Source organism: Panthera uncia, assembly GCF_023721935.1.
Source record: "Panthera uncia isolate 11264 chromosome A3 unlocalized genomic scaffold, Puncia_PCG_1.0 HiC_scaffold_11, whole genome shotgun sequence".
NCBI lineage: Eukaryota > Metazoa > Chordata > Mammalia > Carnivora > Felidae > Panthera > Panthera uncia.
The window spans coordinates 70,792,384-70,810,799 of NW_026057578.1; the positions used below are offsets into that span (position 1 = coordinate 70,792,384).

The window sequence follows — 18,416 nt, forward strand, 5'->3', positions numbered from 1 at the left end:
AAAGGACAAATATTGTATGATTCCACTTATATGAAGTACCTAGAATAGGCAAATTCAGAGACCGAGTGGAATGGTGGCTGCCAGGGCAACGGGAGGGTGGGAACAAGAATTTACAGATAGGAATATTGGGTGCAGAGCTTCAGTTCTGCAAGATGAAGTAATGGAAATGGACGAAGGCAATGGTTGTACAACAACGTGAATGTATTTGATGCCACCAAACTGTAAATTTTATATTATGTATGTTTTACCAAGGTAAAAATAAGGGGGACGACAAAAGGATGATCTAAATAAATGTCTGTTTTGTTCTGTTCCCCCCCGCCCCCAGTTATAAATTGTCTGTTTTTAAGTGAGTTTCTATTAATTTTAGCCACTCACTAGTTTTCAAGAGTTTAATGCCTTGAGTCCGTTCATCTTCTTCACCAATTCCATTTTCTTCCATAACATGGTTCTGAATTTCTTCATCCACATCCATGAGGGGTTTCAGTTTGTCTAGAATTCGAGCAGTAAACTCAGGGACCCGAGGGGATGCTGTTGGCGCCGTGTTTGGCAAAGAAACATCTATCATAAATATGTAGGTCAGCACACTGTGAAATGAAATATGTACAATGAGAAGAAATCCCACATTATCAATAAAACTAAGGTTCAAAAGCAATGACCCAAGCAAAATAAATATTTGAATGATGACTCCTGTGAGAAAGTCTCTCGTGCTGTGCCTAGAATTTGGAGGCACTGAGAACCAGTCAAATGCTCACCTCTGGCTTATGAGCTCACTGCTGTCCTGTTTTACATGATGGCCTCCTGTCTAGTGTCCCAAACACAATATATAACACAACTTGAAGAAGAGTACCATGGAATTCAATATAACATAACCAGTACTATGAGACGCTAAAATTTAATTTAAAAAAAGAACTCAAGAAGTATACCATACCACAGAGAAAATAATACCTACCTCCCTATTCTTTCCCTAACATTTTTGTAAACCTGGGTGAGTTTGGGTTCCAAGTACTTCAGTAGTCTGTGCAATAGCTCCGGCACTCTCCACTCTTGCTGGGCAAGGCCACCTTGCAGCACATAGAGTCGACTAGAATTAAAGCACAGGACAGTCGTGTTAGAGCCTGTCCCTGCCTTTCCATATGACAGTATAGATTAATGGAGTCTAGACCCTACTTCAAATTGTTTCATTTTCTTACCTAATAAATAATAAAATGGACAATTCAAAACAGCACCTTTATGAAGATTTTATTACTTTTACTGCATCATTTTCTCTGTATTCTCATTTCATCTCCACTACTACATAATCAAAAGAAATACTGACTTGAGAATATGAATTGATTTCTAAGCATCAGAATATTCCCCATTAAATAGTAATAGCAACAAATTGTTATTCTTGTTAACAAGATTACCTAGATTTCCTTCTCTAGTCTACTAATTTTTTCCAGCTCCTTATATCCCACACCAAGAATACTTTTCCTTGAAAGGATTACTCTGTTCTTTCCTAATAAGAAAGAGTGAAAAAGGAGAGGATGTGATGAAGAAGTTAGTGTTGTCATGGCATAAAAAAGCGGCCCCAAAAGAAAAGATCTGACAGCGGAGATGGCTGAATCTAAATTTTGTTTGAATTGCTCAGGTTGCCTCCATTTCTACTTCTTCCCAGCTGGAGAAATAACTCTACTTAGTGTCATAAGTTGTACTGAACTGGATCATTCATCTCTCACAAGAAAACAGTTACATCATCTAGCCTTTAGGAGTATAGACAGTTCACTTCCATTTACACATCAAGAGCAAAGCTGTTATCTTTTGTTGCAAAATCTTTTGTTAACCTTGTTAAGTTTTCTTTTTATTTACCATGCATCTACAAAGGATCCTCCTTCACCACTCAATGGTGATTCCAACAGTAGCTCAAAGAGCCAATGAAGTTTCCGGGGATCTCTGCTTTCCTGTGTTGAAAACATAAAATAACAATAAAAAGAGGGGTCCTACAATTTTCTATATATACCAGATCCTGTTAGTTTAAAAAATTTTCTTTTTAAGTTTATTTATTTGAGAGAGAGAGAGAGCGAGCGAGCGAGCATGTACATGAGCAGGGAAAGGGCAGAAAGAGAGAATCCCAAGCAGGCCCTATACTGTCAGCACGGAGCCTGACGCAGGATTCAAACCCACGAACTGTGAGATCATGACCTAAGCTGAAACCAGTAGGTGGACGCTTAACCACTGAGCCTCCCAGGTGCCCCTGGATCCTGTTATTTTAGCAGTATTATAAATAAATACAAGTATGAGGGGAGAAAATCAAACTAAAACTCATAGGTTAGTCAAATCCAAATATAGCTCATGTTAGAAAGACTAATAGTAAGAAAACTGTTCTTAGCTAAATGGATTGTCTTTAAATCAAAGTTTACAAGCTAGGGACATATTTAGTGTGGAAAGTAACATCTATATAACCTTGTATCATCTGGCTTTTACTATATGTAAGTCACATTTCCAGATATATGATACAATTTGCCATTTAATCTAAGAATGCATTACCATGACAAAGAAGATGTAATTAATAATCACTTAAGAATTATCACTCAAGGTTTATTTGAAAGGCTAAACAGCCATCTTCAATTATGTTAGATGACAAAAACATGAAGAAAAATTTCAAGACTCAGGAGATATAATGAGATTTCACAGGTTTTAAGAAAGGGCATGAAATAGTTTGAATAGATCAGTTAGACACAAAAAGAAGCAGAACTTACACAGGATGTTGCTATACAAGTTCCCCAGTCATTGTAAGTTTCTACTGTAATGTTGGACAGTGCTGTTCTAAGCAGAGGGCAAAGAAGCTCCCAAAGCTTCTCCACCTACTCAAAACGAAATACATGGAGAAAAGTTAATGACATACTCAGAACATTTCTTTTCAACCATCTTTCCCTACCTAGAAATACACACAGACACATGATCTGATACTTATTTAAATTATTTCTTAGAACACCCATAATCCAGGAAAAGTAACTTCACCATGTTATCATAATACCCATGTATAAAAGTGAACTATTCAGAAAAGAGGAGACACCTTTTATGGTTCCTTACAATATCTCATACTACTGAAAAGCTTCCTTTTAAAAATCTTGAGTAACATAGTACACTGGACTGAAACAAAACCTCTTTTTTCTAAGTTTCGTATACTTATCGAGGTCACTTGATTAAGTCCTAATATGAGAAGCAACGACTTTTTAATACAATTCAGTATTAGCCTGAAGTATAATCTTCAAGTTCCAAGTTTTAGATTACTATAAAAAGCCTTTTAAAAGTGCTCTTATACAGAGACTGCAAATACATGTGTATAGATGCTTCTCACAGGTTACTGAGAATACAAATCACCTTGAGATCTTGACAAAATGCAGATTCTGATTCATTAGATCAAGGTGAGACCTGAGATCCTACTTTTCTAACAAGCTCCAGAGTGATGCCCATGCTGCAGGTCCAGGGACTGCACTTTAGTCAAAAGGACCTACATAGGACAAATGGGGAGGGAGGGATTGGGATAAAATTTCCAGTGGTAGCATCAGGCATTGAGGTGGCGGTGGGAGGGCGGGGAAAGCTGTACCGTGAACAACTAATAAAGAAAGGAGATGTGCTCTGGAAAAGAGGTAACTACAAAATGACAGAGACAGGATGACAAGGATATGTATGACATGTTTAAATAAAACTGTTCCATGATATGTGAACAAGAAAAAGGCAATATTACAAATTCCAAAAAGTATGCGTAATTAAGTCTGCCAAAACCAGCAGCTGCGTCTCTTCCTTGAGGAAATGGTGGCCTGCCTTGTATTTTGGCATTCTGGATATTTTCAATCTAGTCCATCTTGCTAAGAAACTAACCTTAGGGTAGGTGTATAAAACTAAATCTATCAATTAAAAAGAGGGATACTTAAAAAAAGGATGTCAGACTCAGACTGTAAGACTAAATGAGTGATGCAGATGAGCAAGAAGGCTAAGAGAAAGGATTTTTTAAAAAAATGTTTATTTATTACTCTTGAGAGAGAGGAAGTATGTGTGCGCGAATGTGCACTCGCAAGCCAGGGAGAGGCAGAGAGAGAAGGAGAGAATCTGAAGCAGACTCCACGCTCTCAGTGCAGAGCCCAATGTGGGCCTGGATCCAACAACCCTGGGATCATGACCTGAGCTGAAATCAAGTTGGACACTTAACTGACTGAGCTGCCCAGGAGCCCCTAAGAGAAAGGAATTAATGAGAAGCTAGAGAACACCTCATAAGGGGAGAAGCCCATGTCCGGCACACATGACGCAATGCAATAACATAGGACCAGTATCAGGATCTTCCCATTTTTCAAGAGTAATTGAAATCTTTATTTAGGGTTCTTCCCCTAGTGATGGCAAATAATTCAAATTCCAAAAGATAATGAATGTTGCCCTTACACCACTAGTTTGTGATCTATACTCAAAAGCAATATGGAATTTGAACGCTTCATATTTTCAGTATTAATATTTACTGTGTTGGGAAATGCTACATAAGTGGGTATTACAGCTTTAACAGGGAATGTGCTGCACAAATACATCACCTTTTCAAATGTCCAATGCTTAGAACCTCTGATTAAACCAGCTATAATTTCTGCAACACATCGCTGGGTGCTTTCATGTGAATCTGCAACCAAACGTTCTAAATGGGGCTTCAGAATTGGCAGAAACGCATCATCAAAATTTCTGAATATGCCCTATAAAAACAACAACAACAAAAAGTTCTTCAGTGTTCAAATGACTCCATTATAATGATAATATGCTTGTGTTTATTTACATTACTACTGTGGTTATAAAACCCCAAGTGTTCTTCCCTTTAGAAATGCTTTAACAATCGCTTCTCAGCCTTTTGGCTAACATCAAGTGTAGAAATGCTTTACCAATGTCTATAAATTAAAATAAAAACTGTTACTTTACATACCGCATTAAAATATAATGAATGAAATCAAAATCACTAACTTTTCTGACCTTAAAAGTATCACACACCTCAAAAAACTCAAATGAACATCAAATGCATATAGTCTTGTGGGTTTCTCCTTAGGCTGCTAATTACAAATATTAGAGATAAATATTAAAGGCTTTTCTTAAAAACTCCTAGACTTTAAGCTAAGATCACTATGACTGGGGTAACTTCCAGAGCCATTTAAAAAATTTTTTTTTAATATTTATTTATTTTTGAGACAGAGAGAGACAGAGCATGAACGGGGGAGGGGCAGAGAGAGAGGGAGACACAGAATCAGAAGCAGGCTCCAGGCTCCGGGCCATCAGCCCAGAGCCTGACGCGGGGCTCGAACTCACGGACCGCGAGATCGTGACCTGAGCTGAAGTCGGACGCTCAACCGACTGAGCCACCCAGGCGCCCCTTCCAGAGCCATTTTAGATGAAGACGGCAGATGGCCAAACTCAATTGTGACTTTAAAACTTATGAACCAACAAACTGATAGTCACTAAGCTTTATGAAGAAGGATATTAAATAACACATTTACCTTAAAGAGGCAAAAACGGCGAGGATTAAACTTATCTTTTCCTTTTCTGTCTTCTAAAGATAGAAAAGTAATTAACTGTTCAACAAATTTAGGATCAGAAAAATGATCAAATATAATCTGTTCAGCCTATAAAATTAAAAAAAAAAAAAAACAACATTCAGGGTTTAAGATCTATTTAAAAACAGGATTCTGAAACATCAAAATTCAATTGTAAAGTTTTAATTATCAACAGTAGGCTGTTATTTTTGTTGTAAAGAGTTTTTACTTCTCATAGAGGCTTTCTACAACCAAAATAATATCATCAGCTAGAAATGCTAAATCCGTAATAGTTTACTTTTCCTTCAGACCTTCAAGTTTGAATTCCATAATCAGGCTGCTTGTGAAATGAAGACAGAGCTATTGTGCCTTCTGGTGTATAATTTAGGAAAACCCCCCAAACTATAAACCAGACCCCAACAAATTATTTCCATTATTTATAAAACATCACAAGTTAAAAGGTAAACTTTGTTGAATTATAAAATAAAAGCTAGGGGCACCTGCCTGGCTCAGTCAGTAAAGCCTGGGACTCTTGATCTCAGGATCATGAGTTCAAACCTCACATTAAACACAGTGCTTACTTAAAAAAAAAAAAAAAAAAAGCTACATCATTAACTTACTTGAGAAACACATTAACTTACAAGTCTTTAACCAACTTTCAAAATGGTGGAGAAATAAGCTTTATGAAAACAAAGGGGTTTCAACTTAAATCTGCAAACATCTAATTACTGAGTATCCAGCATTTATATGCAATAAAAAATTAAAAGCCAAACAAATAAACAAAAACCCACCTAAAAACCAGGCATTATCTTTGCCCTCAAGAAGCTTCTTACCACACAGAACTGATACAAGCAACATGCAGATAACTATATAAAGCAGTACCCAGGTAAACTGGGGTAGTAACATGAGAGTAACCTTAAATACAAAGACTTTTGTCAATAGGCCCTAACAGAATGGGGAGTACATGTTTATCAGTGTTTACCTAGTGATATCCTGAAATACACTGAACTCAGTTTGAAAACAAATCAGAAGCCCAAAGTAAGATTCATGTGAACTGGGTAAGTGTTTACACACAGTAAAAATGGAATGCTTACCTCTGTCAAATCTTCCCTGCTTCTACCCAGCTTAGGCTGCTCTTCCACACCAGCATAAACAACCATATTCCTACACAGTAAGAGTTGATTTTGTAATACATATCGAAAAAATAGTAGAGCTTCATAGAGAGCATTAGAAGGCACTTTTAATGAACTCTAAATCAGATGCTAAGTTTGCGGGTATAAGTACATCGCTAACAATCTTGGCCTTAAAAATCTATCTGGTCACTGTGTGACATTAAGTCCTTGGAGCCAACAATAAGAATAAGTATTTCTCTGGGCTGGTTCAGGCATATGTAATAGTGATTGGTAAGAATATAATTTAGAGCAGCTATTAACAACTCCTTAGATGCATAAGGGTGGGACTAAGAAGGCTAAGGGTTTCAGTGGAAAGATAAAGAAAAAGGCAGGACTGAGGCATACATAGCATTAGTAGGAGCAAAAGAAAAAGAAGAAGGAAGAAGAAAAAAGAAAGAGATTGTGTGTTTTTGGTGGCATGTACCTCTACCTGCTTTAAGTGCCTCTGAATCTCTCCAAACATCCAAAATGATAAAACAAATTATATCCGAGACAAGCTGTTTAACGATGTACATGGCAAGCTGCCACTTACTGCGGCCAGGTGTAGTATCCCCAGTGAGTTTTTTCCACAAAGCAGCTTGACTCCCATTCTTTTTTGGTTCTCGGTATACTTTTGCTATCATAATGCAACCAATGATTATCAGGCCTATCACCAGCAAGAATTTGGGTAGGTTTAGAATATCCACCTTAAGAAAGAGACAATTACATCTGATAAACTTAAAAATAAAATAAAATGAATAAAAATGCATGCAATAATGATTCTCAACTTTTAATCAATACTACTAGTGTGACTCTGTCTTCATAACAAGATTATCAAACTTCGCTCAAGGCAAGACCACATATATAGGAGGCATTACCCATTAATGGGATAATTATGGGGGGGGGGGTAGAGGATTAAGTATGATACATACTTCAGCCCTTTTACCAAAATTTAAAGGATTAATTTTGTTAAAACCTTTTAGATTTGAATTATTTTCACGCTTAAAGAGCTCAAAGAATCCCCATATATTCTTCACCCAGATGCCCCAAATTGTAACATTTTACCATGTGTAGTTTGACATTCTTTCTATACATGCACATTTTTTGGACCCATTAAATATTCATTTACTATGGGACCTACAAACATGTGTCAAATGAGGATAAAACAAGATTAGTAGTAGGGAGTGTAATGAAAGTCTTTCCCACGTTTAGTAAACACCACTTTACAGTGTTCCCCCAAAAAGATGGTGGTGCATAAATACACTCCCCTCCCAAAGATGGGGTGGGAGAGGACTAAAGACAGCTGTCCGAATGTCACAGAAGCTCTCAGGGATAGAAAAAATGTGGTAGCCAGAGGAGTAGAAATGACATCTTTCTTTCTAAAACCAAGTTAATTCATTATTTTTTCTGCGCACCATTCTCATTAGATTACTATTCAGAAAATCTGATAATATAGTAAGGAATAAAGAAAAAAATTAACCTTGCCTCTAATCCTACCACCCACAGAGAAACACTTAACATAGTGATACATTAATGATAATGGTATTTGGTAATTAATGTTATTTTAAGTCTGTGAAACACAGTTTGATAAATAACTAGTATAACTGCCTGGTTGGTTAGATAAATAAGTAGATAACATGTTTGTGGACAGTATGCAAAAGGTACATATTATTATGAAGATATAGAGTCCATCTATTTTTTTAAGGTGTATTTATTTCTTTTTGTAGTAATCTTTACACCCAAGGTGGGGCTCGAACTCATAACCCCAAGATCAAGAGTCACATGTTCTTCCTACTGAGGCAGCCAGGTGCCCCAGAATCCATCTTTTTTTTTTTTTTTTTTAAAGCTTATTTATTTATTTTGAGAGAGAGAGAGAGACAGCATATTAATTACATTTGGTAGTACTTACCCATTTCATAAGGATTGATGGTCAGCTTTTTGTGGGTTCTTTTGAGCTGCTTAAGAATACCAGCCACAGCTGAGATTGCCATCTAGAAAAGAAACAGGTAAGGTACATGTATCAACATTTTAAAATCTCTTGAATAGTTAGCTGCCTGTCTTGATCAAAGCAGAGGCTGGATTCTGCTTCTTTCAAAAGCAGGTAAATGCCTCATCTGTTGACATCTGGCAGCACAGCCATGTGAGTGCTAAATGTGAGTGGGAATGAGTCACTGAACGTTCTTACTTTCACCTGTGCTAGTCTGCCTAGGAAACTTCCATACTTTCTTTGTTAAACCAGTATCTGCTCATACTTCAAATCTTAGCCTAGACATTTCTTCTTGAAGGTCTTTCTCTAATGCACCTGGCTGGGTCAGCCCCATTATATACTCCACCTCTAATACTTTGTGAATAAAACCAAAAAGTTGTATCCTCAGGTATCTTTCCCTTCCTGTAAGACTTCATACCTGTCATTAATTTTTCAAAATCAGTATTTCTCATGAATCTATAAATTTGTTCCCTACTATATCCCCAGTGTTGAAATGCACATTGCCTGAACATGTCCTCATATATTTGTTGGATAAAAAATTATCATCCCCGGGGCGCCTGTGTGGCTCAATCGGTTGAATGTCCAACTTCGGCTCAGGTCATGATCTCACGGTTCGTGAGTTCGAGCCCTGCGTCAGGCTCTGTGCTGACAGCTCAGAGCCTGGAGCCTGCTTCTGATTCTGTGTCTCCCTCTCTCTCTGTCTCTCTCCCCCTCATGCTCTCTTTCTCTCAAAAATAAATAAACGTTAAAATTTTTTTTTTTTTTAAATAATTATCATCCCTGAACCAACAATGATAAATTTCAAATCAATACACTTCAAGGCAAAGTGTCTTGGGAAGACTTTAAGAGCTTCAGGTGAGGTAAAAATTCTCAAACCCAAGACTACAGTTACAATAGAGTACCTTTCGGACTACAATCGCATCATGGTTGAGATTCTCAACAAAAAAACGTATGGCACGAAGAGGTAACACTCGGTCATCTCTCAAGAGTAGAGACAGAAGCCCAATGCCTATATGTTCAAATTTCCAAGGCCTAAAAAGAAGAGAGAAAAAAAAAAAATCACAAAACATATCACTCCTAAAACCGTTTTTAAACTGTATTTGAAACATTGTAATTTTAAGTATCCTAAGAATTAAAATAAGTATAGTGATGAACACCACTCCTATCACTAGCCCCAAAGTTCACCTGTTACTTTTCTTTCAATTCATGAATCAGACTGTAATTTTTTCTGACACAGTCATTCACTGCTTTCAGGGAAGAAACCTCCTACAGTATTTAAGGTAAAAGCTTTGAGAACTTAAAAGAAAAGAAGAAGAAATTTTGTAGGCACCTAGGTGGCTCAGTACATCTGACCCCTGATTTTGGCTCAATCATGATCTCACTGGTTCATGAGTTCAAGCCCGGCATTGGGTTCTGTGCTGACAGCTCAGAGCCTGCTTGGGATTCTGTCTTCCTCTCTCTGCCCCTGCCCCCCTCACAAGTGCGTGCTCATTCTAAAATAAATAAACATTAAAAAAAAAAAAAAACTGGCGGGTGCCTGGGTGGCTCAGTCGGTTAAGCGTCCAACTTCGGCTCAGGTCATGATCTCATGGTTTCGTGGGTTCGAGCCCTGCATCGAGCTCTGTGCTGACAGCTCGGAGCCTGCAGCCTGCTTTAGATTCTGTGTCTCCCTCTCTCTCTGCTCCTTCCTGCCTTTGCGCACTCTCTCTCTCTCTCAAAATTAAACATTAAAAAAAAAAATTTTGCACTTACAGATTTCTTTGCTCCACACCATCTAATAAAGTGTTTACCAAATTTTCATAGTTCCTTAAAAGAAATAAAAAAAAAAAATTCAGGTGAGGTATTGTTTTAATATAGCACTAAGACGATCATCAAATAATGTAACATAATTCAAATTCTAGCCAAATTCACCATTCTCTTACATGCTATCACCAGACTATAAAAGGCGTGGTGAGACTCAAGCCAGAATGAAAGCAGGTGGGTGAAGAGAGATGGTGGGAAAAGACCACGAACAGCAGAGAGAAAACAACACAAAGCTCTAGGTACAACTGTTCCCAACAGATATTCAAAAGTAAACCTGTGAGTAGTAATCAATGTTAGAAGTGGTCTACCTATATGGTACTCTAGGTATACACAAGGTAGGCTATAATAGTTTATTCTTACGTAGGCATGTTAGAAAAAAATTAATATGCACAACCATAAGGCAAAGACAAAAATCAAGCTAGAAAGGCTCCCGCTTGAATGCTATCACTGAAGCACTGAACTGCTTGGGTTCCAGAAATCTAAAACCAGTCTTTTGAGATAATTTTAAGATGGTGTTTTCCACTTCTATAGCTAAAAGTAACACAGGGACCTTCACAAGAATTATTTCCTAACAGTCTGTATTTTTTTAGAATCAATGTGTAAATTTCATGAGGTATTCATGGTGCATCTATATTTCAGAAATACTTAAAACCAGCTGTCTTTAATGCCATCTATCTGGATAAAATAGGCATTCATAATTACCTCAGGGCATCAGCATTCTTTTCTTGTTGGCGTTTAAGTCCTTCTTTAATTTCTTCTGAACTAAGCATTATCTGGTTGGAAGAGGGGTTTTTTGATTGTTGAAGTAATTCTGCTATTTCAACACAGGACTTCGGGATCTTACAAAAAAGAAAAGTGAGGGGGAAAAGTGAGGTACTGATACATGCTACAACATGGACAAATCTTGACAACGTTATGCTCAGAGAGAGAAGCCAGATACGAAAGGCCACCTATCGTATGATTCCATTTTCATATAAATGATCTCCAGGGACTCCATATTAGTGATCTCTAAGGACTAGGAATGCTGGGGGAAGAGCAGTGACTACTCCTGGGTACAGGGTTTCTTTCTGAGTGATGACAGTGTTCTGAAATGAGAGTAGTGATGGTTGCAGAGCCCTGAGAATATACTGTTGTGAATATACAGTATGCTATTGTGTTAAGTTAAAACGGTGTATTTTTTGTTATGTAAATTATGTATTAAAAAAAAAAAAAAAAACACCAAAACTTTTTTTAAAGAAAGCATAAGCTGGGGAGCCTAGCTGGCTCAACCAGTAGAGCACACAACTCTTGATCTCCGTGTTTTGAGTTTGAGCCCACGCTGGGTGCAGAGATTACTTAAAAAAATAAAATCTTAAAAAAAAAAGAAAAACACATAATCTAATGACAGCTGCAAATAACAAGACTATGTTTTACAGGAAAGAAATATGTTTAGAGCAGTGGTTTTCTTTTTTTTTTTTTTTTAATTTTTTTTAATGTTTATTTCTGAGACAGACAGAGACACACCCTGAGTGAGGGAGGGGCAGAGAGAGAGGGAGACACAGAATCAGAAGCAGGCTCCAGGCTCTGAGCTGCCAGCACAGAGCCCGACACGGGGCTCGAACTCACAAACCATGAGATCATGACCTGAGTCGAAGTCAGTCTCTCAACCTACTGAGCCACCCAGGCGCCCCTAGAGCAGTGGTTTTCAAACCAAAGGATGGATGTCAAACACAATTACTTTAGAGAAGAAGGCAATTCATCTGCACTCACACCACTTTTATCCACCCTCAGTTATGATGGGTGTATACATATGTACCTGCTATATCTCTCCATATGAGCACCACTGAAATTGATAGCCTTCCTCAGGTGTCAAATCATCCAATTTTAATTTTCATCACTATAAATGATGAACCCTCTGATCAAACTTATGTGACTTTGACTATTAAGAGTGACCTTCTAAAATATAATCAACTCTGAAAAAACGAGCCCATGCATATACAAAGAATAATGGTAAATTCAACAGTGTAATAACCTTTTGTTGCCTCTTGGAAGAAAAACGTCCTACCTGTCTCCTGGCCATGCTCCAAATTCACACTCCACCCTGCTACCTACCATAATAATTACTGAGTACAAAAAGGAAACAGAAAGCAAATGTTAATTTCCACTAAAATCTGAATTAAAAAAATGGTTTTTGCTTACTGAGAAGTCCAAGCCAATTGTTTCATATTGCCGATGTATCTTTTCTGCAAGATCATCAAATAGTCTCACTATTGATGGTTTTTCCAGGGACATCGCTTTGCTAAGCCCAGAAGAAACAATTGCTGGCCACGTCTGTACAATACAGTCCCAATCATGAAGGTTTGCCAAACATACACCACTGTGATTTCCAAGGAGACAATACAAGGCACCCTGCAGGAAAAAATAATTAATATGGGAAGTAAGAGCACCGTTTAGCTGTAGCCAATTCACCTATGAGTTGTTTTTAAATTTACTACTATTTAAGTGTCTGATACTGGTTGGTAAAATAGGTTCACACACTTAACATGTTACTTTTAGAAACTTGAACTTGACCTTTAATTCGCATTCAGTAATATTTTCCCTAAATCATGTAGTAGAGTAACGAATAGCTCAAAGAATAGCTATTAGTAAGATAACACAGAAATGTAAAGCTGTTGTTTTTAAAGATAGAGCTTCTGTTCCAATTCTCTTCTACTACAATTATATCACGGAGACCATAAAATATGCCACTCTTAGCACTTTAGGGCATGTCTGGAATAATTTCTAAAATCTGGTTGTGATGTATTTTAAGTATATAAAAACTAGGTTACTTAATTATACTGTGTACTTTTTACTCACAGACGCTGAATTAATCAGAATGATTCTGATGACACGAGGTACCCTTTTCAAAGATACCCCATTTTCATGAAAAGAGCTATTATGTTATTTTCTGAACATTCATCCTAACTCCATTCTGATCTGGCTTATTACCCACCATGTGCTCTACTCCTCTTTACAGGTTCTCATAGGTCACTGGTAATTTGGTTTTACTGACCTAATAGACATTTTTCACTCTTGGTCTTACTTGATCTACCTGATTTTGTCCCTTTAAGCTGCTCCCAACATGGTGGACAATGTACCACTCTACGAGTTAGACATTCCACAGTACTCCTGAATGCTACATCTACATCAGAGGTCAGCAAACTTTTTCTCTAAGGGGTTAACAGTAAATAGTTGGCCATATGGTCTCTGTCACAACTATGCCATTGTAGTGTGAAAGCAGCCACAGACATGACATGACTGTGTTCCAATGCAACTTTACTTATCAAAGCTACCAACTGAGCCCAAGCTATGGTTTGTTGACTGGTATTATAAGCCAACATCAAGGAACACGTAAAGCTGTAATCTTAACTCCCTCCGGAAAGCAAATGATCTGCTGAGTCTCTCTTCTCTCAGGGAAAGATCTCCCCGTGGCTTCTGCAACCTCTCGCTTCTTAGTATCTTTCGGATCTTTCCTTCCTTGGTTACCTCTTCTTCTTGGGGTTCTAATGGAGTTTTCTCAATACTATTGTTACCCTGGTCCTCTTCTCTTCTCACTCTCCTCCTTGGCTCTCTTACCCGTGCCCAAAGGTTTCACTGTCATCAACACATGCTGAAATGGTGTGTTGTGGAGAAATGAGGTCTGCCTGCCTATTTGATAATGACTCTTAGTTTACAGGAAACACTTCAAATATAACTTGTTCAAACAAATTCATCATCTAGTCTTCCTGTTCTCTCTCTGATGACCCAATAACCAGCTGTACAATCTAGAACCTGTATAATTACGATACCTCCTTTCAGTTCACTACCTTCATATTCAACTACCAAGTCTTATCAATTCTCTCTCCTAAATCATGTTCAATCAACCTACTTCTAACAGTATAAGCAATCGTTATTTTCATCTATACTCTATTGTACTCCTGTGGGATATACTATTTTCCTTATCTTATGTCGTTCCCTTCCCCCTCTGCTCCAATCATACGAGCTTTGACTCAGTTACTCAAACTCACTAGGTTTCTTCCGGTCTCAGGCCTTCCAACACGCTGGTCTCATTACCCTACACCTTTTGGTCTTTCACCTGCCTCTCCTACAGGCCAGCCAGGCTATTTACCACTGGTGCTCAACTCAAATAGCAGCCTGCATTTTCTCCACCATAACAACAATCATAAACATAGGTAAGTCAACTATTAGGGAGAAAAAACAACTGTATGTTTAAAGGTGAAGGCTATGGATGTCTTCAATTTACTTTGACATAAAAAAAAAAAAAGGATGGATATAGAGAGATATGTGATAAGGCAAACGCAGCAAAATGTTAAATACAGAATCTGAGTGGTGGACATATGGATGTTTACTGTATAATTCTTTCAACTTTCTGTATATCTGAAAATTTTCAGGCTAAAGTAAAACAGAAAACCTTATACCTTGAATTGCTGTTGTGTGACATCTTGTCTATCGGGCCGTAAGAACTCCAAAACCAAGGGAATGATATCTCTGCAACAGAAGTTGTATGCGCCCAAGGCAGCAAAAAACGTTTGCTGAGCCTTATTTCTGACCTGAAGAAAGTACAGAGGATGTTTATTAAATGGTAGACAAACTACAAAATGTTTCTAAATGAATTATCAAAAATAACTTAAATATTGGTGTAGTAACAGAAAAATACATCCAAGCACATACCTTAGCAAAAACAAGTAAAGGACTATCTTTTTACTAAAAGGAATGCATATTACCACCAACCACATCCGTTTAGGTTACACAGGTTCAGATATTTTTGATAAAGGAGAGACTGAATAGAGCTGATATGTGCTTATTCCTTAACATAATCAGCAGACTAGTCAACTTTCTCTTCTGACTTACTTTTGATGAGAAGAGTTAAGATTTTCTCTCCTGTCTACACAGAGAAACATAAAGACTTTCTTGAACCCAAACAGAAGATTCAGTATAAGTTTATAACCCACAAACCAAATAGTAACAAATAATAACTAACTATAGTAAAAGTGACACAATGTACGTATTTCAAACTCTTTTAAACATTACTTGAGGTGCAATCTTTGAGTTAGAGACTAGTTTCCTAATTTACATTATTTTATAAAGACAGAGTGATTAGCTGTTCATGAATTTTGGTTTTTCCAGTTGTCTCTGCTTAGAGATAATCTCTTGGTCCTATGCTACCTGAAAGGATGGACCCCATAATTCAGATGGCAGCAGGTTGCTGAAACCCAAGCATAACACCTAGGAGGAATTATACCACCTTCCCAGACTGGCCTTCATCATGTGATCTGATTAAGTGGGAGCAACATTACACAATCTACTAACTTTACATTTTTAAAGAAATTTGAGAAGCAATAACGAACTGTAAAAATCAACATTATTTAAAAAAGATTACTAAAATTAGCTTGAGAATATTTGCAATTTGAAAGGTGTTTTCTATGCCAATAAATTACTTAAACCTCCTTGGATTTGAAATGGGGATATTCAGATTGCCCTGTAATAAAATGGGAGGGGGAGGTCGAGTTGACTGGCTTTACCTGACTGTATGAACTTGTAGATAAACGAAGTAGATCTCTGATCATATCTTGATGTATCCTTTTATATTCACAACCCTCAACAGTCAGTGTTCGTAGCTATGAAAATTAAACAGTGTAAAATCAAACCCCAAAGTTTTTTACTAAAAGGTAAAAAGTTCATTTAACTATGAAGTAACACAAATAATGACATTCATCTGGAAAACTGTCATTTAAAAACGTCGTCATGATTTTAAAGAGATTTACCTCATGCTGCAACATTACTCTGTCAATCAACAGTGCTCTGATATGTTGTTTTTTCCCATGGAGCTAAAAAACAAAGTAGAAGACACTTCAACATTGTCTGGAAGTTCCACACCAGTGGCTTCCCTTGAATCCTTTATAGAAAAATTAGTGCAGTAAAGGTCCATGGTGGGCTGGTGGGTAATAGAGGAATTTCATTTATTCTAAGTGATCAGGCTTATATTCAAAGATACTATTTCAGTTAATTTTACGGCTAATAGGAGAAATATTACCCCGCCCCCCGCCCCTTTTGAAGAAATATCCCCTTTAAATGGATCATCCAACACTGTGTTTTTCTCTGGTAGTTTATTAATGGATCCATGTGTGGGAAAGGAACTAAGCTGGTCCTTATTCAGTCAAATACTGAAAAGTATAAAATCAGACTACTAAGAAAATTGCTTGACCCTGTTACATTTATACATAGCCTTTCCAGGTTAACTGTGTATGTTTACTACAGAAATAGTATCTGTTATTTTTCTAAGAATTATCTTTTATGTTCTCCCCTACCACCCTACCTTCCACCTGCTCACCAATGGCAAATGGCTGGAACTCAAAGATTGCTCCTCTTTCATACCTTCTTCTCACTAGTCATTAAGTCCCCACAATTTCTTCTTTTTCAAAACACCTTATTTGCATCCCAATGCCACTGACTTGATTCAGGTTGTGTTCTTCCATCTGGACTGTTTATAATAGTTTAACTGCCCTCCCTGCTTACAGTCTCAATTTCCTATTGCTTATTTTTCACAGTGATGACAGAGCTCTTCAAAGTTCATTGAATTCATTTTAATTTTGATTGATCAAAGACTGGTCTTTCCAATATTCAAATCAGATCTACCTGAGAAATTTTAATGACTCCCTCAATGCTGAATATAAAACTGAAGCACTTTCTTGGGATGAAACTATAAACGACCTTGTTACCTCATGCCATTCTGTTCACTAGCCACTGTTCTCCAAAGCATGCCATGTTTGTTTGTCTCCCTGCCCTATTTTTTTTTTATTTTTATTTTTTTTTAATTTTTTTATTTTTTTAACATTTATTTATTTTTGAGACAGAGAGAGAGACAGAGCATGAACGGGGGAGGGTCAGAGAGAGAGGGAGACACAGAATCCGAAACAGGCTCCAGGCTCTGAGCGGTCAGCACAGAGCCTGACGCGGGGCTTGAACTCACGGACGGGACCGTGAGATCATGACCTGAGCCAAAGTCGGACGCTCAACAGACTGAGCCACCCAGGCGCCCCTCCCTGCCCTATTTTACATGCCATTCCTTCTAATAATGTACGTAGCAACCTTTGCCTAAGTAACACACTCCTACAACCTTTTTAGACTCAAATTCAATAAAAGTCTCCCACAGAAGAACACTGCTGTCAACGTCAAAGGGCTGGCTTAAGTATTCTTTCTTCCAAATTCTCGAAAAGCTTGTACTGAGGTCTGGAGTGCAAAAATAACATAAGACATATTTTTCTGAGATCTCCATAAAATGAGATGCTTTAAATTCATGCCTGTGGACAATTCCTCCTATCTTTTATTCCCTCAACTTGTTACACAGCAGCCTGCCAAGTTATCACACTCCAAATACCCAATAAGAGTTCAGAGACTCATGGAAATTCACAGAAGAGTTTATATCAGGAAAACATTTTTCTACGATCCTTCTGATTATACAACGATACAATATTTGAAAATCTACTATTTTTACGCATAGGGAAACTTCATCCGTATGTTGAGCAATCGCTAGATCAAGTGGCTACATCAATATTATACACATTTTAAAAAATTAATTCAGAGTTTGTAGGTGAAAATACTGACCCGATTTTCCATTGATTTCTTTACTAGGTTAAAGCTTTTCCAACGAGAGTCAAATTCATGCTTGTGAGATCCTTGGAACTGCAAAAGGTCTCCAATAACCTGTGTCAAAGAATTTTAAATTTTACATTTACAAGTGATCATGTCAAACCTAGTCACATTAATAATCATGCACCTACTAAAGGATAACTGTACCTTTATGATAAGAAACAAAGACTTGGTATCATCCTCTGAATTGTTAAGTATGTGGTCTATAATAAAAGAAGAAGGATTTTGTTTAAAATATTTGGAATTACTACAAGAATATTGATATAACAG

At 37.3% G+C, this 18,416-nt stretch overlaps 1 protein-coding gene across 3 annotated transcripts in view; it reads right to left on the reverse strand.

Moving 5' to 3' along the window:
• The window catches only part of PSME4 (proteasome activator subunit 4), a 97,907-nt gene that overhangs the window by 17,525 nt on the left and 61,966 nt on the right, over positions 1-18,416 (reverse strand). For all 3 annotated transcript variants that reach the window (XM_049650251.1, XM_049650249.1, XM_049650250.1), the window contains 18 exons: positions 18,294-18,349; positions 18,102-18,200; positions 16,262-16,324; positions 16,019-16,114; positions 14,915-15,046; positions 12,657-12,866; positions 11,181-11,317; positions 10,428-10,481; positions 9,578-9,707; positions 8,598-8,679; positions 7,242-7,395; positions 6,632-6,701; positions 5,502-5,627; positions 4,560-4,712; positions 2,736-2,840; positions 1,846-1,937; positions 950-1,081; positions 376-584 (listed from right to left, as the gene is read on the reverse strand). In XM_049650251.1, coding sequence (XP_049506208.1) covers positions 376-584; positions 950-1,081; positions 1,846-1,937; positions 2,736-2,840; positions 4,560-4,712; positions 5,502-5,627; positions 6,632-6,701; positions 7,242-7,395; positions 8,598-8,679; positions 9,578-9,707; positions 10,428-10,481; positions 11,181-11,317; positions 12,657-12,866; positions 14,915-15,046; positions 16,019-16,114; positions 16,262-16,324; positions 18,102-18,200; positions 18,294-18,349 — 2,100 coding nt within the window. The remainder of the gene's footprint in view (positions 1-375; positions 585-949; positions 1,082-1,845; positions 1,938-2,735; positions 2,841-4,559; positions 4,713-5,501; positions 5,628-6,631; positions 6,702-7,241; positions 7,396-8,597; positions 8,680-9,577; positions 9,708-10,427; positions 10,482-11,180; positions 11,318-12,656; positions 12,867-14,914; positions 15,047-16,018; positions 16,115-16,261; positions 16,325-18,101; positions 18,201-18,293; positions 18,350-18,416) is intronic.